The 26,876-nt window shown below is 43.8% G+C and overlaps 1 protein-coding gene and 2 long non-coding RNA genes across 5 annotated transcripts in view; 1 reads left to right on the plus strand and 2 right to left on the minus strand.

The window, feature by feature from the left end:
* Window positions 1-8,355, minus strand: part of LOC129527378 (uncharacterized) — a 96,093-nt gene extending 87,738 nt beyond the window's left edge. Inside the window, exon 1 of one of the 2 annotated variants that reach the window (XR_010131571.1) lies at window positions 6,544-8,355. This is a non-coding gene — a long non-coding RNA (uncharacterized lncRNA). The remainder of the gene's footprint in view (window positions 1-6,543) is intronic. The other variant, XR_010131570.1, reaches the window with a different exon arrangement.
* On the minus strand, window positions 766-5,689 carry LOC129527379 (uncharacterized). The gene is made up of 2 exons (XR_008672318.2): window positions 5,081-5,689; window positions 766-1,202 (listed from the first exon to the last, which is right to left on the minus strand). It is a non-coding gene; the product is annotated as an uncharacterized lncRNA (long non-coding RNA).
* A 62-nt stretch (window positions 8,356-8,417) lies between the features above and the next one.
* GNAO1 (G protein subunit alpha o1) overlaps window positions 8,418-26,876 on the plus strand; it is a 170,082-nt gene continuing 151,623 nt past the window's right edge. For both annotated transcript variants that reach the window (XM_004057667.5, XM_019012499.4), the window contains exons 1-2: window positions 8,418-9,404; window positions 9,624-9,666. In XM_004057667.5, coding sequence (XP_004057715.1) covers window positions 9,287-9,404; window positions 9,624-9,666 — 161 coding nt within the window. In that variant the 5' untranslated portion in view covers window positions 8,418-9,286. The remainder of the gene's footprint in view (window positions 9,405-9,623; window positions 9,667-26,876) is intronic.

Genomic DNA, 26,876 nt, shown 5'->3' on the forward strand with positions numbered 1-26,876 from the left:
CAGTGAAAAGCAGAGATGTATTCTTCGATGTTATTTGATTGGAGTTCCGATATTCTCTCTACCGATTTCTAAAAAACTTAATTTTTAACTTACAATTGGATAAATTCATAAATCCTTGGTTCCTTCATGCTCAGAGCCACTAGTATCTCTAAGGTTATGAAAGCATCATGCTGAATTCCTCCATCCCCTCAATGACACCCTTTCAACAAGTAATAGCAACTAATATTTGCTAACTGAGTGATTGGTAGGAAGTAAGTGAAGAATCAGGAGAACTGTTAGAGCCATACCAGAGAAAATCACAAGAAAGGCAGGACTGCAAAGATCTAGTGGAGGCTGTGAGAAAAGGTAAACCCCTTCTTAAGCTCATCTGCCCCTTTAGTTACCACTGGCTGTCTCACTCCTGGATTTATGTGACTCCCTCAGCTATACTTCCCCAGCCCCCTGGGATGTTCCCCACTCATCCTATCCACTCACAAAGAAATATTGTCAAAATCAATTGGGTGATGATTAGGAGCCATTATCTGCCTGCTGTGCTGAAAAGGATACAGGGCTATCTGCAGAAACCTTTCATGACGGGCTAAAAAAATATTCCAGTATATCTAGGAGTGGTGTCACTTCTAAGTGGGAAAATCAAAGTCAATCCATAGTCTTTTCATACTATTGGCTTGTTACTTTTACAAGGTGTTATATTTCTAAAGCAAACACTATACGAAATATGAAAAATTAATGCTTGACTTAAAGGGAAGAAAAAAGTAAAGGGAACCATTTTGATAGTGGAACAGATATACTCAGATTCAAGGATTGAATAAATAGATTTGTAACATTTTCTTGCTTTGCCCTCTGGAGCTCTGCCTTCTGTAATCTTCCCAGTGTCAGTCCTCCAGGTTCTCTGTCCTCGCAACTCGGATTTAGAATTACGTATAAAAGATGCCTAAAATCCAATTTCTTGATTGAGGAAACTGAGGCCTGGAAAGTGAATTAAGTCTCCCAAAGTTGGCCAGAGACTAAAAGTCTTGTCTCTTCATTCTATCCAGTGTTCTTTTCACTCTGCTGACTTTTTTGGTATTACTTCCCTTCAGTTTTGAAAATTACTTTCATTTATTATTTGTCCAAATCTATTGAGACTAAAGCTTCACATTATATTTAATAGTTGCATATCATCTACTGCCAATTTCTGGTTTTCACCTTTGAGGGAGTGGATGCTGCAAAACATGGAGAATATTCTGATAAATATACACTACAAAGATAATCTATTCTGCTTTAAGAGCTAGGAATGATTTATTGGAATAGATATCATGGGATTGTAAATTCTTGGGTAAAGTTCATCATGACGATCAACAATATCCAACAAAGTAGGAGAAGGATTACTGAGTAAAGTAAAAACCCACTAAAATATGAATAGCATAATTGGTGCCTGTGCTATTTAAAAAAGCAACTGAGATGAACCTTGGATCTTCGGGAAGTGGCATGATGTGGCAGAAAGAACACTGTCTTGGAATTCAGAAAATTAAGGTGTCCATCCTGATTACTCAATTTATGAGCTATGTGATCTTAGGTAAATCACTTGGACTTCTCTAAGCTTAATTTCATTATGCATGCAATGGAAAACAGAAATCCTGGCTATTTCAAGTAGCTGTTATAAGGATTGAATTAAATAATATATGAGAGATTATTACAATTCAAAAATCTGAGACCATATGCCTCTGCATGATGGCAGAGGACCATGTGCGTTGTATTCAACAGTATATTCCCAACATCTAACATAGTGTCTGGCACATGGTAAGCATACAATAAATATGGAAGACATTCATGAATTAAATAAACGAAGATAATTATAGGAAAAAATATCATTCTTATCACTATTTCTTGCTGTGGAAATGTTTATGGGGGGATAAAGCCAAGTATATGAATAGAGCAGAGGCGGGGGAGGCAAGAAAAGGAACAAAATGATTGGTATCACTTCCTTCCTAGAACAGAAGCAGAGGTTACAGAATCAAAAAAAAGAATGATCAAAGTGACCAGTCTCTAAACCTACCCTTTTTCTTTCATTGCCTCATTCACCCCACCTCTCAATCCCACCATTGATTTTTCTTTTTAAGATTGCCTTTGGGCATTGACCTCATTAATTTCAGAGTCATGGTTAAGCCATTGCTTTCAGTGTTTTTATTAAGACCTGTATATGTCCTCTCTGTAGTCATTAGAAACAGTGCTGTTTTTCATTTATATTGGATGTAACTAATTCAGAGTTCTTTCCTCTTAGCCCTCTCCAAAGACTACAATGGCCAGGGGGAGAGACAGTGGACTTCAGGTACTACTTGAGAGGAAAATCAGTACAGTTCATTTCTTTTTACTTCAACTAAAATGACTCTAGGTAAAAGTCCTATGGGATAGGTGCCTGGTTGAAAATGTATCTCTCATTGAGTTGTCCTTTTTTAGTTTTATAGATGTGCTCCATCACACACACAGGAATTTCATAAAAATGTTTTTCTTTGCCACAGAGGTCAGGGTTTTGCAGGCCTTTGGAGAATAGATAACACGCCTAAATGTCAGCTCAACTAAAGAACCATGTTACCCGACTGGAACGCCTCAATCTTGGTACTTGGCAGACTTTGGGAACACCTCAAACCACATGCACTTTAGAGAATGCAGACAAGTCACAAAATTAATTCAGTCTAGTCTGGCCAAACACTCTCAATGTACTTCTAAATTTGAACTAATTGATAGCCTCTCCTCCCCCAATTACACTTGTTATAGCCAATTCAATTGGTTTTAACTGGATTCACATAAAGTTCACCTACTTTTTGCTTTCACAAATATAACTGACAGGAACAAACAAAAACAGTTCTATCTGTAAAAAGCAATGCAGTAATAAAACTTTGGACCTTGAAGCTTACAGAAGACTAATGAGATAATGTCTAAAATGTGTTTGAGCTGCATGTGTGAAAGACTCTATGGAGATAGAAAATATGATAAATAATGCAAGTAACCTTTGTGTCAGGAAAGCTCCTGTCTTCTGGAGGATATAATAAGTATTAAATAAATATTTTACAAATATGTTCCTGCTCATCTTTTCTGTCAACTCCAGCCCAGGTAGGTTGAAAAGGACTATTACTCCCATCAAAACAAATAAGAATCTTAGTTTCTAATGAAAAGTTTTCCAAGAAAAGTCCAATTGGAATCCATGACTTTAGGTAACGCTTTCATATTAAGCCAAGCTTCTGACTTCAATTTCAGCTCTTGGTCCATTTTATTGTCAATGTGAAAGCACTAGTCTTGGCCCCCTCCAACTTTTCACTCTATTCAAGCCAAAGGCATCCCTGTGGGATTCTCTAGCTATCCTAAATTGAAAAAAAAAAATCACAAAGCACACCCTCTTTGGGGTTCTTCAACCATCAAAGAACACTCAACAAATTATGTTGTCAACAGTGACCACATAATGGACTTCAATAACTTAAGAGCTCAATTCAATTACCTATAAACCTTAATCTGCTCCTTCATGAAAATCCCTTCACTTAAAAGTATACAAAACCTTTATTTCTTCTTATGACATCTCTTATCCCTAAAATTATAAATAAGAAAACTAATTTTTCATGAATTCTACAAAATAACAAAATGGGACACAAAATTGAGCAAAAAATTTTCTGACGGGAATGTCAAAAACACCCGGCAAACACTCTTCTCACAAGCTGGCATAGGCCTATAAATCTCCCATTTGTTTGTTTAAAATCTGTATCATTTCATTTTTCAGAGCCTTACTTGAAGACAAGCCATTACCTTTTTGAACTCATCCAATCCTAAGCATTTTCTAGAATAATCAAGTAAAAAAAATTCTACCACAAAAATAAAAAAGTCTCAGAGGTGGGAAGAGCTTTGTCACATTGTCTGATTTAGCCCTTGCTAAATCAGCCCTTGTTTAGTTAACAAATATTGAAACTGATGACTTGTGGGCAGTGGGCCATCCTTGACCTTTGGGGATATATACAAAGTAATAAGACAACTCTGTCCCCTAAAAGGAGTTTACAGTTTACTAATGTTTTCCCAAAGTACCTGAGTACTTAGGGAGAAGGTATGAATGTAAAAATGAAGATTCCTAAGCTTAGCCTCAAACTTACTGATTCAGAAATTCTAGGGATTAAACCCAGAAATCTGCTCTTTAAAAAGCATCTTGGGTAATTCTTGTGCACAACATTTGAGAACCACCACTCTGGTAGGTCTGAGAGATGTGCACAAGTATGAGTTAGGGAAATGCTGAATAGAAGACTCATCTTTTAGGGACATAAAAAAATTGATCAGCACCTTCCCTCATTAATGCCAGATACAAACTGGAAAAAAAAGAAAAGTCATCTCTTAGCCAAAACCAGACATTCTTCTAAATCATATTCACCACTAAGTTGGATTGTGAGTTATCAATTTTATAACAGAAACACTTAGTGCAGAAACCCAAAATTTCTAGTGACCTACCATTCTCCCTAAAATGCCTAATTCACTGCGTGCATGGGCTCACACCTGTAATCCCAGCACTTTGGGAAGCTGAGGCTGGCAGATCACTTGAGGTCAGGAGTTGGAGACCAGCCTGGCCAACATGGTGAAACCCTGTCTCTACTAAAAATACAAAAAAAAGTAGCTGGGCATGGGCGCTCACCTGTAATTCCAGCTACTCGCGAGGCTGAGGCATGAGAATCTCTTGAACCTGGGAGGCGGAGGTTCCTGTGAGCCAGGATTGCGCCACTGCACTCCAGCCTGGGCAACAGAGTGAGATTCCGTCTCAAAAAAAAAAAAAAAAAAAAAAAAAATAATAATAATAATAATAATAATAAAATAACTAATTCACTGGATATTTAGTTTCATTTAGGTTATGAACCACATATTTTAGCCTATTTTCTTCCCGTGAGAGTAGTATTCATAAGCAATTTTCATAGTTTTTTTCCTTTGACAGAAATACAAAAAAACTACTAAACATAAAAAAATGTTGAATTTAGAAACGTGAGATATCTGGGCTTTAAGAAAGTAAGCTCTTAGCAGAACTAACTGGCACATACGGATTCCGCACAAAACCAAACTCTGTACACAGAAAAATCACCTGGGGAGTGGCTATCAATGCAAATGGCTGAAGAATCTGAGTTGGTAAAAGTAAGATGGATAACTGAATTTTTAACAAGCACCCCAGCTAATTCTAATGTAAATTGTTTTGAGAAAACATTCCAGAATTTTCAAGATTTCAAGATTCCAAGCTCATGACATCCCAACCTGTCTTCATGTCTAAATCAATATATTAAACACAGTAGACTGCCAATGCATACATATTTAAATAATTAAAGTAATTTTATATTTAATTAAAGTATAAAAGGGAACAAACAGGGGAAGTCAGTTTACCTAATCAGAGCCCACATTCTGTAAGTCAGAGCAGGGGAATCTTATTGATATAATGAATTGCCCTCCAGATCCAGGAGCCACATGCAGTAAAGGGCTTTGCCGTTGTTTCTTTTAGAGAGTATATAAAATACTCTAATTACCTACTTTTAAAATTAAAAATATACTGAATGATGTATGTGTGTAGCAAAGGGAATGGCTGAGGTTGGAGGGAGAGTTATTCTCTGGACATCAACAATAATCCGAGAAATAAAATTCTGAGGATCATATACAATAAAACCAAATAGAATCTGTCCTTGGTCTAAGCATCTCCCGCTGCTGATGTTAGGATAGTAATTTCCTCATTCCCACAGGAATTAATTGTGAACAATTAAACACTTGTGGTATTATCTAATTACTAATAATTCACAGAGAACTGAGAGATTCTTATCCTCACATCCTTTGGGGGAACCTGAATATGAGTGGGTTCTGGGGTTGTATGCTTTCTGTAAGTCTGGGAAGCACACTTTATATGGGCATATAGCATGCAGTTTCTCAGATAGTCCACAAACATGTGAAAGGAGCACTGGCTTACTACTTACAGGTAGTAGTAAGAAGAATAACTGTTCGTGACCCTAAACAGTGGCTCAGCTTCTTCAGCTATAAAATGGGTACTCAGGTTGATCTGTATTCATGGTCCAGGTTCTTTGCACTCAGCCATGATGCTTCCCACGCCATGTGCTTAACTGAGGTTTATGTGGGAGGATCACATGAGATAATTTTTGTAAAAGTGCTCTGTAAGCTGTAAAGCACTATACAGATGAAGCGGATTATTATTAGTCTTTTACGAAGCCCAGCGATAAAGATGCAAAGTGACCCAGAAAAAGAAAACTGAGTAGACAAACCTGAAATACAACATCTATAGCCCCTAGAACAGTTACCCTGTACATGGTAGGTAGGTGCTTAATAAGTAGAGTGAGAAAAGAAAAACGCAAAACAGGTTTGTGCCTCCATCATACTAGGTCTGATACCAAGAAGAAATAAATATACCTAAGGTCAATGATAGTTTCATTCAACCATACAAACCCAAATAATCCAAGAGCCTAAGATTTTAAATTAAAAATTACTTCAAAGAAAGAGCATGGAAACGTGAAATGTGACCCGGAATCCGCAATTAAATCGGTATATTCTTACCTCTTCAGACTTTCCAACGCAGTCTTGCAGGGATACAGGACCTGGGTGAGGGTGTGGAGTGCTTCTCTGCACCTGGTAGATCTACATAACTGTTCCTAGCAACCTCTTGAGGAAATAATACATTCTATAGAATGTTGGGTACCTAAGCTCTCTGTTTTGGATTTGAAAGGCTGCGTTTTAGTGATTTTTAAGCCAAACAAGATTTATCCCATAACAGCCCCCCAAAAACACGCACAGAAAAGAAGAATGAGGGGGGCGGGTAGGTAGAGAAGCAGTTATTCACTTTATAAAACAATTCTCTATAGGATTCTTTTGTCAGTTTCCTAGACTATGTAAAATGTGATTCAAATTAAAATATTTAAATCACATACCCACATCTTGACATGGGCAGCTATTTGTAAAATGAGGCAAACCCACACTGGGAAATACCAAATTTAAAAAAAAAAATCAGGGAAAAAATATTTTCTTCTGGGTGGCCCTAAACTGCTTTCTTTTTCCCCATTGCAAATGTATTTTTATGCTGGGTTACATTTCCAAAACAGGAGTGTTTTTTTTCTATCGTTGAAATGAAACAAACAAGTTTGCTTTCAGAGCTACAGAAATGCCCAACTGTTAGGAAAAAAAGAAAAAGAAAGAAAAACGTTTTCCACTGGCCGCTTGCCTCTCTTATCCCCATGCAACCTTGCCTATTGGCCCCTTTCCCTAGGAGAGCCCCTGGGGCTGTCTGATGGAACTGATTGTAAAACTATTTTGTGCAGTAAAAAAGTCGTTTCTTCAAAATCTGAGACCACCCAGAACATGCCCAATCTTTGGCAAATATCGGCTGGTTTCCTCAGTATTTCACTAGCTGTACACCGAGTAACTGTCCCGGGTTTCTGGGTCTTTATCTGAGAAGAAATGAGGGGGAAATGTTTCAGAAGATGAAAAAAGGAAGAAAACCTCTCATCTAAAATCTGTTCAAAATTCATTTTGTGCGTTTCGAAGGCGGAGGACAGGAGAATTTAGTGCAAAGACGGCCTCCACCAAACGAAACCGTCCAACATTTGCAAAAGCTTTTAAAATAAACTGCTCAGGGATCAGGGGTTTGCTGGAAACTCCCGGTCGCTTGAAGCCCTGTCCCTCCACTCCGGGCACCCAGGCCTCCCCAGGGTGGGCACCCCTCCTGCACGGAGAGCGGCGGCTGGGATCTCGGAGCAGGGTCGGCTATGGCCCTGGAGGCAGCGGCTCACAGAGAAAACGCTCTGGCTTTTCTCCGCCCGCTGCGTTCCTCTTCTTACAGCCTCGGGTCTCACATACTAGGTGCTCAATAAATGTGGACATAGGAAACGAAAAGTCCGAATCTGTCCTTAGGCCTCCAAGGCGAATTCTGGGGCGCGCGGGTTTATTCCGACCCACTACCACATCGCGTTTCCTGAGGTAACATGGCCTCAGCTCTGCGGCCCCAGCGGGTGGAGAGCTACGGAGAAGGCGGGCTGCGGGCGACAAGATGGAGAGCCGGCCCGAGAGGGACAGAGGCCGTGCTGGCAGCGAGCTGGGGGACCCACCTGACCGCCCTGCGGGCAGCCGGGCCCCGCGTTCCCATTGACAAGGAGGTCCGCGCCGCCGGCGCGTGGGGCGGGGTCGGGGGCGGGGTGGGGCGCCCCGGCGCGCGCCCGGCCCCACTCCCCGCCCCCGCCAGTCCCGCAAGCACCCACCCCGGGGGAGCCGCGGGCCTGGAGGGCGCTGGGGGGAGGGGCAGGCCGCTCCGCGAGCGCGTGTGCGCGCGGCCGCCGGCTGACGCGAACTCCGGCGCGCGCCTCCCCCGCCCCGCGCCCTCCCCGTCCCGGGGGCCCGGCGCGCGGCCCTGCTGACGTCAGCTGGCGGCCCGCGGAGCCGGGTGCGCAGAGCCGCTAGCGCACTCGCGCGCTGCGCTGGCCTCCTCCCCGCGCCCGGGCCCAGGCGCGCGCGCGCTTGTTCGCTCTCCCATTTTTTTTTTCCCCTCCCTCCCTGCCTCTCTCTCTCTCCCTCTCCCTCGAGCTCCCGGCTGGCTGCGGCTCCCTGGCGCTCTCCCTCTCTCTCCGGTAGGCTCACCGAGCGATGCGAGCTCTGGGAGACAGCGACGCCGCCTCCCGCTAGAGACCTGCCCCTCGGCCCGGCCCCCTGCCCAACCCTGCCCAGCGCGCGGGGGTCGGCGAAGGCGCCGCGGACGCACCGACGGCTGAAGAGCGGCGATGCACATGCACTAGCAGCACCCCCTAACTCACTCCCTCCACATCCCGCGCCGCCGCCGCCGCCTCCTCCACCTCCTCCTCCGCCGCCGCCGCCTCCTCCTCCTCCGGCAGCCGCGGCAGCAGGACCCACCCTGCCCCCCACCCCACCCTCTGTCGGCTCCGGCTGCGGCTCCAGCCTCGACTATTATTTTATTTATTTTGGGTCGTGCACAAGCCTCAGTGCCTGCAGTCCGCGCCTCCTCGGCCCGCGGGCGCCTCCTCCCTTGGCTCCGGAGCCCCAGACCCCGGCCACCCTCGATTCGACAACCCCAGACCCCTGCCAGCTGCCGCGAGTCTCCGCTGCTGGAATCTTGTTAGCGGCTGTCTTTTTGGGGGGTTCTGGTTTCCCGACATTTTTGTTTCCAGCCCAGGAGAGGATATCGTGATTTTCCCCCCTTGAGCCCAGGCTCTGCTCTCTGGGGGGGTGGGGGGCGCTCCAAGCCGGGGAGCCGTGCCAGCCGAGTCGTGCGGGCTGTGGCAGGGAAGGGGCCACCATGGGATGTACTCTGAGCGCAGAGGAGAGAGCCGCCCTCGAGCGGAGCAAGGCGATTGAGAAAAACCTCAAAGAGGATGGCATCAGCGCTGCCAAAGACGTGAAATTACTCCTGCTGGGTAAGGACCTCCGCTGCTACCCCCATCCCCCGACCCCGGCCACTCCGCACCCCCTGCCACCAGCTCCCCCACCCCACTCGCGCCCGGGAGACCTGGTCCCCAAGTTGGCACCACCATGTGCCCAGGATCGCCCACCCCCTCGCATGCCTTAGTCCCCCCTCCCCCTGTTCCCTTAAGCTGACACTCACCAGTTTTTCCCCACTGTCTGTGTCCCAACAGGGGCTGGAGAATCAGGAAAGAGCACCATTGTGAAGCAGATGAAGTAAGTCCCTGTGGCACTGGGATTCGTACTTTTATTAAGAATAATTTTTAAATCGTTTTTATTACCTTGCTTACTCCACATTGCTCTCCAGGCCTGTTTTTTAATTCGTGCACGCACACACACACACACACACACACACACACCCCTATATTTGACTCCCCTCCCCCACTCCCTACGTTGGTTTCTGGGTCCTCCACCCCAACTCCTGGGTGGGTGTTTTTTGGGAGGGGGAAGGGGAGCGCCTGTAGTTGTATGAATGACAGTGTCCGCCATATTGATCAGAACATCACACTATTGGCATGATTATGATCATTACTCTTGCTTGTGGAATATTTTCTGTGTCTCATTGCCTCCATTTCTGTCTGTGTCTCTGTTTCATTCTGTCTCTATTTCTTTCTCCTCTTCCCTCCATACCTCCCTATCCCCCAAGGTCCGTAATCCCACTTCCCCCTGCTCTTTTCCTGGGGCAGTGATTTTGAACTTAGCTAACGTGGAGGGGACCCAGCCCTAGACTGGGGTGGAGGATCAAGTGTCTGCTGTTCATGCATTTGGTGCTGAATTGGAGGCTGTGGTTTCTACATCCCCTCGCACCCCCCCCCCCAAAAAAAAGAGGGCCAGGGTTAGGGGAGGGGTCGTGTGCTAGGGGAAGGAGTGGGTTTCCAAACGTAGGTGACGGGCACAGTTTTATCCAAGGTAGAGGTGGAAGGGGGAGGGAAGCTGCCTGTGAGGCTGAATGTCCGCCCCTTGCTGCCCCCAGCTCCTCTTCTCCCCCACCCTCCCAGCATTGCTCTCCTGACACCCGCAGTTTTCGTTCGCTCCGTGGCCTTTATCAGTGTATTTATTTACACTCTGCATAGGCCGTGTTCCATGTAATCTACCCACAATGCGGATTTCAGGCCCCACTTGCCGCCGCCCCCTTCTGCCTTAGCTATCAGTTTCCCCTCCTAATTAACTGGGGGTGGATTTGAGTGATGGTTGAAAATTAAAACAAAATGGGATATTCCTTCCCTTCCACACTTTCTCAATAAGGAGCCTCGCCCCTCCTTTCCACTTGCAGGCTCGCTTCTTGCCCTATCCACTCGGCAGTTCCTGGTGATCCCACAGGCAGGTTTGCTTGGGGAGGGGGTGGCCGGCAGCGAAGGGGTGTGCGCCCTCCGGGCCTCCTGTTTCGGTTGGCCTGTCAGTTCGAGACGGAGGAGTTCGTTTAGACCGTTTAGCGAAGATTCCACGTCGCTTTGCTGTGACACCTTCGTGCACACACAGCTCCTAATTAGGGGTTGCTGTGCAGTAAACAAAAATGATTATTTTTCAACTTGACAGAATAGCCGAAATAATTGCATTGCGTAGGGAAACAATGGAAAATAAAAACCCCTTTCGTGGGAAGGTGGGAGTGGGAGACGAAGCATGTTTGCGGTTTCAGAACCAAGATGCAAAAAATCTTGCATGTGTAACAGGCATGACAAGCGGGTTCTAGGCGGCGCCATGATGGTAGGGAGTAGCGACTCGGAGACAATTTTCCCATCTGCTTGACATATTCTTATTTTTGTTCGAGAGCTCCCTGGGGCTTTCTTCGCAGAGCCCCCCTCGGCTCGCCGTACCCTTCTGAGCCAAGGGTAATTTAGCTTGGGGTTTCTCTTGAGCTTGTGCAACCCAAATTGATGGGGAGGCGGGGCCTGGGGAATTGCCCTTTGCAACAAGGTGCATGTTGCATCTGTCTGGAGCCCTTGCAGATCTGTAAGTGCAAGCCGCGCCACCCCTTTCTCCCGAGGGGGGACGTTTTAAAACTTCCGAAGTCTGTAATCAGCAGTGGCGGACTCGGAGCCCAGTAGAAGCCCCAGCCACCTGAGCTGGATGAGGTTTCAGGCGTTGCAAGTGGTGGACAGCGCCCAGCCGAGGCCGGAAAAGTCGATGGGGCTCAGTTCGGCGACGCTCGGCTAGGTTCGGTGCGGTCTGGGCGCGGGGCTCGGAGGGAGTCGGCGGTGTTCGGAGCCGAGTCGGTGCTCCGGCGGAGAGAGCCGAGCCGCTTCGGAGGGGGTCGAAAGCATTCGGAAATACTCGGGGGAGGGGAGTGCGCAGGAGGGGAAGGAGGAGGGGGACAGGCGAGAGTCTGCAAATTAACTTTGCATCCGCCAAAGCAACTGCTTTTCCTGAACATGCCCCATAAATTAAGTTGATTTAATGAGAAGTTTAAAAATATATACTGAATCCCCCAAAGGGGTGCCTCGCCTTTTTTTATTCAAAGAGAGCTGAGCTCTCTGAGGAAATAGGTGTGCCACTTTAGGATGAAAATTCCTAATTATGTACTGGGCAGGAAATCTTAAATGAAGGCTGGATGTAGACTTCCCCAGGAAAGTCCTATGTGTCTTGTATTTGGTTACACCGAGGAGGGGGGAAAATGAAGTGAGTGATGTTTAAGATTGTTAAATCAGAAATCAGAGCATTTCTTCTCTTTCCCTTTACTTCTCCTTTTTTTTTTTTTTTTCAACCTTACAGGACACCTTTTTCAAGAAAAATGTCAGGAAAACAGATTTTGTAGGTAAAACAATTTTTTTTTAAAGCACAATACACCAACTCTCTTTAGGAAGTAGGGTAGGTCTGTTCAAAAGGTCCATCACAAAAGTTTGTGGTTCCTGGTTTGCCACAAGGGACCCTGGCGTCCTGTCCTCCTGAAGCATTCATGAATGGCAGCTTTCCCTGTGAGCCCTCCAGCCTGGCTTGAAATACATCAGATCAGGGCCTTGTGCCAAGCTGAATGCAGGACTTGTTTTGTTAACCACAAAATGTGGGATTGGTGTCACTGTATCCTAGTAACAAATTTTTTTGAGTCCTCCCTTGCAGAGATGGTTTTTGAGATGGCCACTTGACTGAGAGTCACTTTGAGTCAGGAGAATTCTACTGTGGATGGGGCCAGGCCCGAAAATCTAGGTGGCGTTTATAGAAAGCAGTTTCCAACTTCCTTGTGCAATACAATTGGTGACCAACCTATCAGGCCATATGTACAGGTTAATTAGGAAGCTGTGTTGTTTCACCTGGACAGATGAAATTCAACAGAGAGCCCTCTTTAGGTTACACCCTGTGATAACCCAGTGATTTCCTAATGGGGGGCTGCAGTCTAATAGCTCAGCACATTGGATTGAGAGGAAGAATATGGATATTCAGACATCACTGAATAAAACTCCTTTTATTTAGCATTTCCAGAAGAGCAAAGAGTCATTCCATTGAGCCTGTGTTCTCATCCTTGTTGTAGTGTGCTAATTAGAAGAAACAGGCTTCCATATATTCCCATAGTAACTGAAGTGAAATAATAAAGGACCGGCTGGCAATTGCTATTTAGAACAAAGGGTTAACATCTTCATCAGCCTAGGAACATTGCAGAGATACTGACATAAAGTTCTTCTGCTTGATACGTGTTGTAAGGGGAAATGTGCATCTGCTTAAGAGATACCAGTTTAGAGTGTCATTTGAAAAGCCTGATTCTCAGTACTTATATTAAAATTTTTATTTGAACATAGTGTTTTGGGTTCCCCCCCGCTTGTGTGTGTGATTGTGAATTCGTGTTAGGGAGCTCTGTGTCAGACAATCCAAAACATTTCAGTACTGAGAAATAAACAGTGATAATTGAGACAGCACAAATATAATTTTATACATACCATGTGTGAGTAATCAGTGACTCTTTTTTTGCATGGCATTTTAAATAATTTTGCTTGTTAGGGGGTTGTGACCTCACCTGTGATACAGCCTCAACATTTTGTAGTCAGTCAATAAGACTCTGAGTTATTCAGACTAATCAGAAAATTTTTAAAGAGCTGTCAATTTTATTTAATTGCCAAACCCTTACAAAGAAATCCCATAACAAGTTGTAATTTTATGAGGTGCAGAATTGACAGAATATCACTTTAAGTGACTTCCCAGTTCTGAACAAATAGTGACACCCACTTGGACCATGTACCTGGTGAAAATGTAAAATGGACTGCGGAATTGCTCTGGGAGCCACAATTTGCCCTCATTCGAGGTGCTGAATTTTCTGTAATGTTGAGTTCAGGCTGTCTCTGGAGCATTAAGTGGAATTTTTAGAAAGGGAGTTCGAAGGTGGCCATGAGGCATTGCATGCTAGCTGGTAGTCTTTACCAAAATGGGCACAATAAAATCGAGCACTTTGGTTGTGCATCCATTCCCACAGTACCTGCTTAGTGCCATTTTAAAACAAATTTAAGAATTTGCTTGATGAAGATGTCATTGCTCATACAAATATTCCACCCTGACAAGTGGGATGTGATTCAGAGAACAGACCCTACCCTGTCAGGAAAGGCTGTCTTAAAAGGTCACCTGTTACCAAAAAGCTGATGGCTTTTTCCTCCCAGCTGACCCTGACTTTGTAATTAGGGTATCTACTGTTTGGTATGGGTTCAGGGCAAGCTTGCAGTCTTCACTTGCTCTTAGCCAAAAGGCTGAGAAGCGGTCAAGCTTGCATTCTTTCAGCACAATGCTCTTCAGCACCTACTAAATGACAGGCATTAATGGAGGTGAATAGCAACCTACAGCCATTACTCCATGAAAGTGCGTCCGTCCGTCTAAAAGGACATTTCCCACACTGGCCCCCAGGGTCGCACGTTGGGGTAGTATTCCACTGAGAGCCACTCTTCTAGATTTGTAGACTTGTTATTTCTGCAGTCCTCTCAATGGCTGCTTTGCCTCCCTCCCTTCGTCCCTCTCTATGTTTATTCAAATGGATGCACCTTGCTCTCTGGAGACAGCAAGAGTGCGAACAGAATGTCAGATCAAGTAGCAGATGAGTTCTCTTTTCCTGACGGATGGTGCCCTCTCCCTCCTTGCTGTGCACTGAGCTGTAAATACCAGCAGACCTTCCTGCCAGAAGAGTGGCAAATAGTCCACCCGATCTCCTTAGGAGTCAGCTGTGGAATTCTTGAGCCTCGGTTACCTATTGGATTCTAAAGTAGAACCTATATGCTTGTTGAAAAGGGTTGTTGCCAGTTAGATTAAATGGGTGAAGCTTCATGAGAACCAACATGGCTGGAAAAGAATGCAGAACGTCTGTTCTATGTGTGAACAGGGCTGGATTAGATTTACGATGCTCAGAGTGGGAGTGTGTCTTGTTTCTTTTAACACATGGAACTCCCAGATTATTTTGTGCTTCTTCACATGCCACATCTGCTAAAGATAGGACAAGATCACTCATGTTTTTCAGCTGCTCACAATACCCTATCTCCGTTAACACTGGAGATTTAATATGGGTAGAATGAGGCCCTATTTTTCCGATATGTGCTCAGCCCATCTGGATACTGGGACTCGACTCCCTGTCTCCTAGGGTGTTTTCATTCTCATTTCTTATGGAGCCAGACAGGCCATTATCACCAGAATACATCTTGATCTGAAAGACAACAGAAAAGCTGGTGAAGGGGTGATTCCAAACTGAAAAAAACAAAACAAAACAAAAAAAACCACATTTTGGAAAGAGTTACCCTCAGAATTGACACTAATAGAGAAAACTTTTGATTCTGAAAAAAGAAAAAGTGTGCCTGTTTGTACATACCCACAGAGTGTGGGTTTACAAATGGCAGATGTTGAGAAGAGCACTCACCTCACTTTCTTACTGATTGCATCATCTTAAAAAGCTTGAAGATACTCAAATGAACTCCATCCTAAGAATTTCTTCAAATCTGTGTCACATTCTTATTTTCTTCCATCCCTGTCATTCACACACAGCATTGGTAGAAAGGAAGCTGTCCAACAGATCTGTGATTAGCACTGGGGGGAAGGAGAGAAGAGAGCAGTGGCTTGTTAACTGGTTCAGATAAATAGGTAGTTTCTTGTGTTTAGAGAAGCAGTTTAGCATGCTTCTCTAAAATTGAGAGTTGGTTAAGAGCATAGACTCTGCAAACAGGCTGCCTGGCTTCAAATCTTGGCTCTACTGCTAACTAAATATGTGACCTTAGACAAGGCCCATAACATTTGGTGCCTCAGTTTCCTTACCTGTAAAATGGGACTGATAATGAAAATAACTACTAATAGGATTGTGGTGAGCATGAAGTGAGTTAACATATGAAATGTGCTTTGAGTAGTGTCTAGAATGTGGAAATCATTATACAAATGTTAGCTCTAGTTTTTATTCCTTTGATTAGTGGGTGTTCCCTTCCCATGTGGAGTTCTCTTGTCAAGTAAGTATGTGGGACTTAGCCACCCTGAGAAGCAGAAGGGGGGTGCTGTGGTTCATGTTCATGGCTTCTTCCCCTTGCCTGCTCTGCAGCACCAGTTATATAACAAACTGTGTTGTCATAACTGATGTGACATTTTTGATGGCGCAGCTGCTTCAGCCCAAGAGCTGGGGTGACATTTCAAAGGGTGGGAAAGAGCACTGAACCAGGAGTCCAGGTCAGTAGCTCTGCCTCTACCCCTCTGAGGGCTCAGTTTCCTGGAAGAGTTGGACCAGGGCTACCCCAGGCTCCCTTCCTGTTGTCAACGGTGTATGAAATTGGGAATTCCCTTTGTTTTCAGGGTCTTGATGTTCTCAATATTAAAGCATGAATTATGGTTTTATCCCATGGGGGTGTAGGGTATCCATGAAAGTTCTTTTAAGACTAAGTTAATTGCAGAATAGCAACCTCAGCCACAGAGCTTTGTCAGCCAGGAACTTTGTAGTTCTGAGAGTCAATTTGAGAAAAACACCTCTAACCAAACTTTTCATGCAGACATGGTTCTTAAACCAAAGAGGAGGATCTGAAAGTATCTCATTAGTAAGAAACAGGATGTTTCTGGGAGGAGAGAGCCAGTGACATTAGAAGAGAAGTGGTTTTTCCGTGGCTTCCAGGATGCTCAGAAGTGGAGACAGCCCTAGCATTCACCAGAGATGGCTGCATATGAAGAAACTTGCCTGGGTTAAGGTGCCTAAAACCCAGGGAGCAGAGAGATTTGCAGACTAGTAAAAGAGGAGGCTCAGGAGAACTGTATTTTAATTTTGGTTCACTCTCTCATTTAACTTTGGGCAGATCATTTGGCCACCCTGGGCCTCAATTTGTTCATCTGTTAATTGGGATATGGGTTTTCACCATAGAATTTCTCAGGGCTCTTTCGGGTTTCCAGCTCTAAGATGCAGTAAATGCAAAGAGAAACTTAGAAGCCTGAAAGGCAGTGGGGAATAGTGGGAGTATTTACCACCCACAGCTTTTATCTGCTGAGCCATCTTTAGTTCTAATTTTCTTTACAGAGAAGAGGAAAAACATTATGCTTTTCATAGCACCAAAAAATTAAAGTAAAATAAAATCCTGCAAGGCTAATAGTTGGTGCCCTGAATTTGGCCCCTTACTCTCTTGATTTGTCAACCATCCTAGAAATAAGTAGAATGGAGAAAAGAGAAAGGGAGAATAATACATAAGACTAGGATTTCATAGCTAACAATTTACCTTGGATTCTCTGCCTGTGTCTTAGCCAACAGATAGGTTTTCTGTAGAATATTGTTACTTATGAGAATAGCTTCTCCATGCTTTAAAATTGATCCTGGGGTCACCTGACCCCAGGGTCTCAGAGCACTAATGCATATTGCACATTGTGAATTAATTGGGTGTTTATTTGTCTGTATCCCTTGCTAGCCTGGGTGTCCCTTCCCACCAGGGCTCCCTGAAGCAAGGATGTTACTTATTTTTGCTCATAGTACAGCACCATGCCCAATGCCTGGCACAAAGGAGGTCTTAATAAACGTTAGTTAAAGAAAAGGAAGAATACGAGGTATATAAGGAATGAACCTTATTATTCTCCATAAACCAAAATAATCATGTTGAAAGCTTTTGGTGGCCATGGAATGTGTTCATCATTTTCAATCTATTATATTCATTTGTTTATCAACCTGTGAGCAAATATAGTCATCAATTCCATTTTACAGATGAGGAAGTGAGGTTCAAAGAAGTAAGGTGGCTTGCTCAAGGCCACACAGCTTAGTAGGTGACAGTGTTGTATTCAGACAATGATTTGTCTAATTCTAAAACCTGTGTTCTTTTCGTTGTAACTCCACACCTTTCTTACTAGACCACCCCCAGTATGGGCAGTAGAGACCTGGCAGTCTATGACCTCACACCCAGATGTTGATGGTGCCAGCTGTGGTTGAGGTCAGTGGCTGAGAGAATAGAAAGTACCTAATTGGTGCTGAGTTCCTTCTGGAGGTGGTAGTAATGGTCATCATATATCACATTGATTTGGATACCAGAGTATTCCCTAGCAACCATCTGGACAGGCCTTGAAATAATTTTCCATTACCGCCTCAAAAATGGGGGCTATTTTCAGATTGCAACAGAGAGAAGGCTCTGGCTTTGGTGGAGGCAGGTGTCTTGGAGAACTATGGAAAGACAGGTTGGTAGGGGATCCATCCATCTGTCCATCCATAAGCATTTATGATTGCCTATTTTGTGGGTAGCATACACACAGTGTCATGGAAGTAGAGAGGAAGGCCTCAGTCCTTGTCCTGAAGGAACTCATGGTCTGGAGGGAGCTACACAAAAAAGACTCTTGCACTTCAGGTAGGAAGGGCCACAATGTCTGTATACACAGTGTGCTATGGTAGAACAGAAGGCACCTTCTCTAGGCAGGAAGTTCAGGGAAGACAGCCAAGAGACAATGGCATGTGAACTGAGCCTTTAAAACAAGTGGTAGTTCACCAGGTCGAAAAAAAGGAATGCCAGGCAGAGGGACTGGCATGTGTAAAGGCATTAAGATGTCACCACGTGGAACATGCTAGGAGTGTAAAATAGTTTGATTTGACTAGAGCGAAATATGTAAGAGGAGTGTTAAGAAATGAGGAATGAAAGATTGGACAGAAACCAGATCATGAAAGGCCTTATCTATTGTGCTAAGGACTTTGGATTTTATTCTGAAGATAATGAGATGCCACCTGAGGGTTGGCATTAGATCACCTACGTAGACTGGAGGGGATCAGCTCTGGAGGTTGGGAGACCAGATGGAAAGTTACTTCTGTGACCCAGTTGGGAAAAAGATTAAGAACTAAGTTAAAGCAGTGGTAGTGTGGGTGGGGAAAGGAAACAGATTCAAGAGATATTTGGGCAGTGGAATAATTGAACTTATTTGTTGATCAGTTGGAAGAGCATTGAGGAGGAGATAAATTTTAATGAGTATGGACAAAAATGAGTCCAGGATTCCTGGTTTGGGCTACTGGTGGATGGTAGTTAAATGCAGGAGGAAGAGAGAATACTTGGGGAGAAAAGTGATGACTGCATTTGGTCATGTTGACGATTCTTGTGGATCATCTGAGTGCAGATCCTGGTAGTGGGTTAGATAGGACACACCTGGGGAGAGGGGTCAATTTGAAATTCTGTGGTGCTTTTGAGTGGTGAGAGCCGTAGAAGTTGGTAACCTTCGTAGGCTGAGTGAGAAGGAGAGAGAAGGCAGGCATGCGTCTCTCATCACACACACATTCCAGCTCCAGGAAATGAGAATAATTTAGGAAGAGGAACCTGTGAGGGAAACTGAGAAGGGGTGATCTGAGAAATGAAAAAGAAAACCCAAGGCAGAGTAGCATCATGAAAGCCAAGGAAGAAAAGACTTTCAAGGGCAGGAAGTGGTTAGTTGAGTCAGATATTTCAGTAGACAAATAAGATGAATATTGGCAGGTGTCCATTGAGTCTGGCAAGTTGTTGGTGACCTTGGCAAGAGCAGTTTCAATAGACTGGTGGGAGAAAAGCCAAATTGCAGTGGAGTTAAGAAATGTATGGGATTGAGGAAATCCATGGAGAACCCCCCTCCCAGCCCAAAAGAAATGTGGGCTACAGAAAAAAAGGGGTGAGAGTTAGGGAGGGAGAGAGCCCTCCTGGGAGGGCTTTGCTTTTATTGTTCATTTGGCTAACAAGGGAGTAGCTGGATCCATTGAGAAGTTATCCAGATCCCTGACGAATGGAAAAGTTGAAGGTATAGGAAGGAGGAAGTGGTAGAAGGAACACAACCCCTTAGGGGATGGGTAGCTTGAGCTTGACATGAACGTGCATCTCCTTCCCTAAGACAGACAGGAGGGCAGTAAGGATGGGAAGTCTGTAGAGAAATTCTAGGGCATAATGATGAGGACAGGAAGTTGAGGGAGCTCCTGCCTTAGCATTTCTTTTCTCTGTGAAGTGAGAAGAATTAAAAAGCAGCTGTGCTTATTTACTGGAGCACCAAAGACCAATAACATTTATTCTATTAAAACCACTGATTTATTTTTTATCTAATATTTGTCTCACACCTATTATGCATTAGGCACTGTTCTGGGTGCTTGGAGTGTCAGTGATGAACAAATCAAGTCCCAGAGGAACCGGGTAATAACCTCATACACAAACAATCGGACGCAGTAATTGCAGACTGTGAAAGTTTTTTCTGGGGTTACACCTTTAGGGGAGGCCTCGTTCTGATCACAGAGGGATCCAATTTCTGCCTTCAGAGAGTTGCACCAGTTGGAGGAGACAAATTCGATTCTCTAAGGTGCAGAAGAAGCAGTGATGGAATTTAATTTGGACACAGGCTCAGGATTAAGCTGGGAGGGAACTGGGTGGAGAAGTGAGAGTTGCATGGACACTGTTGTTTTACTCCGCCGAGCTTTACTCATCACAGGCTGCTCCAGTGGGGCTGCCAGTCACTGCCCCCTGCTGCTTGAAGAGAGAAGTAGGTTCATGACTCAGGCCTTGCCATTCACAGCATCTCATTCCTCTGGCCACAGTGATTGGCCCAGGGATGGGCATGTGACTCAAGTGAGGCCAATCATCATCCTTCTCTGGAATTTTATAGTCACTATGAGAAAAAAGCTCTTTTCCATGGGATCCCAGCAAGGTCCTCACTGGGCTGGAATGATGAAAGCTTGAGCTAGCTGTCTGTGGCCATGTTTCCACATCTCAATTGCCCTCTGCAAGGAGGAAGCATGCTTATCATGGGAGAGACTGCGGCTTTGGGAGACTGGAGGACAAAAGAGAGAATGGAGAGAAGAAACAGAAAGAGAGAGGGAGCCAGAAAGACATCTGATGGTGATACTGGTATCTCTGAAGCAGGTTCTATGGAGCTGACAGTTATGTGAATCAATAAATCTCTTCTTTTACACAAACTAATTTGAGCTGGGATTCTGTCCCTTATGACCAAGATCACACTGATGAAAAGCACAAGGCCTTCCAGGATCTGAACAACTAGTATGAGCTAAAGTACAGAAGCAGGCCTGGAACATTCAGGACACCACCAGGGAGTAGTGGGCAGGCTCATGTGGCTGAAGAGCTGGGGTTTGTGGGAATGTGAAGAGAAGTGACTGGAAAGGAAGAGTAGGGCTAGATTATAGGGTTCCCTGATAGTTTTTCTAAGGGGTATATAAGGTGCCAAGTCAGGAGAGCCTACCAGTAGGAGGCCAGAGATGAGGCTTTAGAGGAAAGAGATTTCTGTAGTCTGACCTAAGAAATTGGTAGGAAAGGCAATGAGAAGTTGGATGGGGGAGAGATTTTGGAGGCAGGAGAGATGACCCCTGGTGTCTAGTTGAATGAACATGAGAAGGAGAGAGTATATCAGAGAACTCCTCCCCATTTTGAACCTGTGAGATGGGATTTAGTTATGCCATCAAGTTAGGAAACACAGGAGCAGGGAAGAGATAGCAGAGAGAATATGGCAGGTGAACCCATAAGCATGAATTTCAGGTCCTTACAGGGTAACAGGAAATGTTCAGTTGTTTGCTTGGGAGGTAGTTCTGGCATTTAGAAGAGAGATCTGGGCTAGAAGGAAAAGTGGGCTTAGCTGCCCTTGTGGTCGGGCCATGAGAGTGGATGTGGTGTCCCTGGGGTGAGCATACATATGGCCAGGAGAGGGAGGGCCCAGGGAAGGGGTGCACCATTGTGGCAGTGAGGAAGGGAACCTTCCTTCAGTAGACCCACAGGTAGCTCCAACTGGCAAAAGGAGCCAGAGAGCAGAGGAGCAGGAGGCAAACCCAGAGCGCCCTGCCACAGTGGATCCCCAGGAAGGGAATGTGCTTCAGGAATTCTGGGTGGCGAGCAGCGTTCTGTTTCATGGCATTGCCAAGTTAGATAGTACTGAGGAAAGACCATTGTATTTGAAGCTATTGCGGGCTTTTAAAAGTGCAGTTTCAGTGGAGGGAGAGGGATAAAAGCCAAACTCAAAAAATTTTTATGGAAGAAATAGGTCTGGACTGGGAGTCAAGAACCCAAGTTCTCATCCCAGCTCTGTTCCTATTTAGCTTGATGGTCCCCAGGCGAGTTCCTTAACTTCCTTAGGACTTAGTATCCTCACATATAAAATTAGGAAACTGGATCGCGTGATCTATAAGCTTCTACTCAGGTCTTGAGGTCATAATTTATATCTTTCTGTCCAGCAAAACAGATGTTCTTGTGGCAAAGGAATTCCCCTCCTTCTCCCTTGGCCACCCCCAACTGACATAATAAATTATAAAAAAATTTTAGCTTTCAGAACTCTAGTGCTAATTGAGAAAGAAAACTGGGACATCAGCTCAGGGAATTGTGGACACCAGTGCATGTTGTGTCCATATGTACTCTCCACTGAGAATGTGGGGCCCTGCGATGTAGGAATTTGTCTTTTAATACTGTCAGAGTTATGAGACCTGGATGGTTTGACGCTGTTCCACAGGGAGAAATGCTGAAGGTGGTTCCACAGTACAAAGACAAAACAACTCCTGGGGTTCCCCTCTTTCTGAATTCACATGGAAAGAAAAAGGAAGGCTGTGAATCTGAGCTGGCTGTGTGCAGGAGCTCCAGCCAGGGCAGACAACAAGAGCTGGAGGGACCCATGCATTAGGAGATGGACAAGCCTGAGGGCACCAGTGGGCAAGGGCAGGAGAGGCACCCACTCTATCTCCCTGGTACTCTGTGGCCTCATTGGTGGGAGGACCTTGGGGAAGGGATGGTAGAATGGTGATGTGTGGAGAGCCTAGTTCTGAGCTGTGGCCATTCTTCCTACTCTTAATTCCCCATGTGCTATGGAAGGCCTGTTTCTTCTTTGAATCCTTTCCTTAGAGTTTCGACCACATGGCCCTTGCTATTCCCTGTCTTCTTTGGTGTAGGTTTGTTCATTCTGTGAAGGCCATTGGAAGACCAGCCATAGTTTGGCACTTTCTCAGTTTCTAGGAATAGATTCTTTACTAAGATAGACAAGCTCCCTGCCTCAAGGACCTTACAGTTTTAGAGAAGGAAGATGGTACAGGAATAATTGAAGGCAAAGGTCATTTCATATAGTCATGTGTTCTAAAGGAGGAAACTGGGATTAAATAATGGAGAGGGATTGGGGGACATGAGGGGTAAAAAAGCAGGTCAGGAAAGATCTGAGGAAGAGGGGACAGCAGATCCAAAGGCTGTGGCACAGACATGAGCAGAAAGAAGGCCAGTGGAGCTCTAGACCACAGGGAGGGAAAAATAGCACACAATGAGGTTAAAGAGGCAGTTAGGGCCGGGCGTGATGCCTCACGCCTGTAATCCCAGCACTTTGGGAGGCTGAGGTGGGCGGATCACGAAGTCAGGAGATCCAGACCATCCTGGATAACATGGTAAAACCCCATCTTTACAAAAAATACAAAACATTAGCCAGGCATGGTGGTGGGCGACTGTAGTCACAGCTACTCGGGAGGCTGAGGCAGGAGAATTGCTTGAATCCAGTAGGCAGAGGTTGCAGTGAGCCGAGATCACGCCATTGCACTCCAGCCTGGGCGACAGTGTGAGACTCCATCTCAATTTAAAAAAAAAAAAAAAAAAAGAGGTAGTTAGGAGCCAATGTTCAGGGAAGGCCTGTTGGCTATGGAAGGACATTTGGGTTTCATTTTGAATGCCGTGGGAGATTGACAACTTGACCTGACTTATACATTAAAAGATACCTCTGCATCCTGGAAAAGGCAAAAACCACAGGGATGGAAATTACATCAGTGGTTTCCAGGGAATTGGGTGTGGATGGAGCTTGCAAAGGGGCACAAGGGAACTTTTGTGGGTGATGTAAATATTTTCTCTCGTAATTGCGGTGATGGTTACACCACTGTGTATGTTTATCAAAAGTCATCAAACTGTATACCTAAAAAGGGTGAATTTTACTCTAAGTAAATTATACTTCAATAAACCTGACTTACAAAATACGTATTTTTTAATCAAAAAAAGAATTGCAGTAAGGCTTAACAGAATCCCTCTGGCCATCCTGTGGAAGGTACATGGCAGGGAGCAAGTCTGGAAACAGGGACGGTTGCACAGTCCAAGCCATACGCCCCTTCAATGCTGTGCTTACAATTCAGCCTGTATTATTTGCTGATCCCGGTGGCTTCCTTACACCAGCTTACTGATGTGTGTTCCTAGTTTTCCTGTTTACCTAGCTTTTCCTTCAAAACTGGTTTGAAACCTCAGTGTGGATAGAAACCATCTGCTTCTTTTGTATGTGCCCATGGGAGATGCTTATTACATATTACTCTCCTTACATTTAAGTAGTCTTTAACATTTGCAAGCAATTCATGATCTCCTTTGAGCCTTACAACATCAGGCTGCACATAGGTTGCCATGTTCCCATTTTACAGATGAAGAAACTGAGGCAAAAATAAGTCAGTATAGCAGTGTGAAAGAAGCATGAACTTTGGAGATTTTGGCTTTGCCATTTGTTGGCTATCAGTGTGATTTGGGAAAATTATTCAGTCTCTCTGAACCTCAGTTTACTGATGGTTAAGAAAAGACCAAAAATAAATAAATAAATAAATAAACACACTGCAGATACACTGTGAGGAGTAAGTGAGATAACACAGCTAAAAGCAGGTAGCAGATAATTGAAATTCCCTAAATGGTAGCTATTTGTATCATTTTTGCTATCAGAGAAAACATGATTTATTTAAGGTGATGTGGCCAGTACATGGTAGAACTAGAGCCTAGTTTTTCTGATTCTAGGTGTGTTTCTCTTTCCATCACACCACTCAGAACATTCTTAATTGTTATCAATTAATTGGTCCAGGGCTAACTACTTTTTACCAACTCGGATGCTTAAATACAATTGTTGATTATTCAGCAAATATTTATTGAGCACTCGCCATATGTTCAACACTGTTGTTGACACAGGATATAATAGTAAGTCAAAATAGGCTCCACCTCTGCCCCTACAGGTAATAAAGCAGAATGGTGAGGGAGCACCTACCTCGGTGTGGGGTCTGGGAAGACTTCCTAGGGGAGGTAACATTGACACTGTCTTTAAAAGAAACATTTTTGTTGTGATGTAGATCAATATACATGCAAAATGTACATTAATCTTATATGTTTTACAGATTTTTAAAAAGCAAGCACTCAGGTAACCATCACTAGGTAAAAAAGTAGGACATTGCTAGTGCCCAAGAATGTCCCTAAATATCCCTTTTTGATCACAGCTCCCTGCCTCACTCCTTACTACCTTAACTTTCGTGGTGAGTTTCATGCGTCCTTGCCTTTCTTTAGAGTTTACCACCTACATATGCATCCTCTAATCATTTAGTCTAGTTTCTCCTGGTTTTGATATAATTGGAATCATGCTATTTGTATCTTTTCTTCAGTATTACATTCATAATATCCCAGTTGTATGTAGCTGGAGTTGATTTTCATTGCTATATGGTATTCTATGGTATTCATTTTATGAACATTTTTAATTTGCCTATGTAGCATTCATAAATATTAGTGAATATTCATGAATATGCTATATATTATTCTTCACCTCATTGCTATATAGTATCTTTGTTACACACCAGCTGTGACTATACTGTAATTTATTTATCCATTCTACTGTTGATGTGGCATTTTATCATTTTGAGTTTGGAGCAGTTATAAAAGATGCTGCTATCAGTGTGTGTGTGTGTGTGTGTGTGTGCATGTGTGTGTGTGTGTGTATTCTGGGGCACATGCATTTGTGAAGGGTTCTTTGAAGAGGAATTGCTGGGAATCTTCAACTGCATTAGATAATATACAGTGTTTTCCAAAGTGGTAATTCCATCTTTATATTCACGGTAGCAGAAAGAATTTCTGTTATTATAAGTTCTTGCTGCCAATATTTGGTACTGTCCAATTTTTTCAATTTTACCAAACCAATAGGCAAGTAGTAGATCTCATTGTGGTTTTACTTTACATAGTCTAGATTGCTAAAGAGGTTGAACAGCTTTTCCTATATTTATTGGACATTTGGATTTCCTCTTTTGTGAGGTACCTGTTCTTTTGCTACTTTTTAAATTAGGTTGTAATTTTCTCATTAATTTGTAGGTGTTCTTTATATGTTGTAAATACTAGTCTTTTTTGTTTTTTTGTTTTTTGTTTTCATTGCAAATATTACCTCCCATTCCCTGGCTTGTCTTTTCACTTTGTTAATGGTGTTTTGTGCTAAACAGATATTTCTCTTTTTTTAATGTAGTCATTCTTTCAGTCTCCCTCTTTTTGGTTAGTGTTTTTTTTGTGTGTGTCCTATTTAAGAAGAAGTCTTTCCTTATCTTGAGGCTCAAAGGCTACCCTCTATTTCCCGCCTCTTTAAAAAGCTTCGGAGATTTATTTTCTTTTCTATTTAACTGTTTAATTTACCTGTAGTTGATTCTTGTGTATGATATAAGTTGTTTTTTCTCTAATGGATACTCATTGGTCCCAGCTTTCTGTCACTGTTTCTGTGGGGCCACCACTGTCATAGGTTAAGCATGTATGTGATAAGCATGCAGGGACCTGTTTCTTGGCTCGTATAGCATCCCATTGGACTCTATTCTTATGACAGTGCCACACTGTCTTGATTACGATAGCTTTGTAACATGTCATGATATTTGGTTTAGCAAATCCCACTCCCCTTGGTCTTCATGAGTGTCTTGGCTGTTCTCAGCTCTTTGTGCTTGCATGTAAATGTTAGAATCAGTTTTTGTGATGCATGCACACACACACATCCCTATTAGGATATTAGGATCTGTTGATTAGTATTTATTCGAATCCACTACTCTGAGTAGAATTGACATCTCTAAATCTTGAGTCTTCCTGATCCATGAGCATGATATGTTTCACCATTATTTATCATAATTTCTCTTAAGAAATATTTATAATTTTTCCCATGAAGAGCTCGTGTACTTTTTGTTAGATTTATAACTAGATACTTAATGTTTACAATGGTCTTGTAATTGCTTCTTTTTTTTAAGAGTAGTTTTAGATTCACAGCAGAATTGAGAAAGGGGTACAGAAAATTCCCATACATCCCTCCCCACACACATGCCC

This window comes from Gorilla gorilla, chromosome 18, assembly GCF_029281585.2.
Source record: "Gorilla gorilla gorilla isolate KB3781 chromosome 18, NHGRI_mGorGor1-v2.1_pri, whole genome shotgun sequence".
In the NCBI taxonomy this organism is placed as follows: domain Eukaryota; kingdom Metazoa; phylum Chordata; class Mammalia; order Primates; family Hominidae; genus Gorilla; species Gorilla gorilla.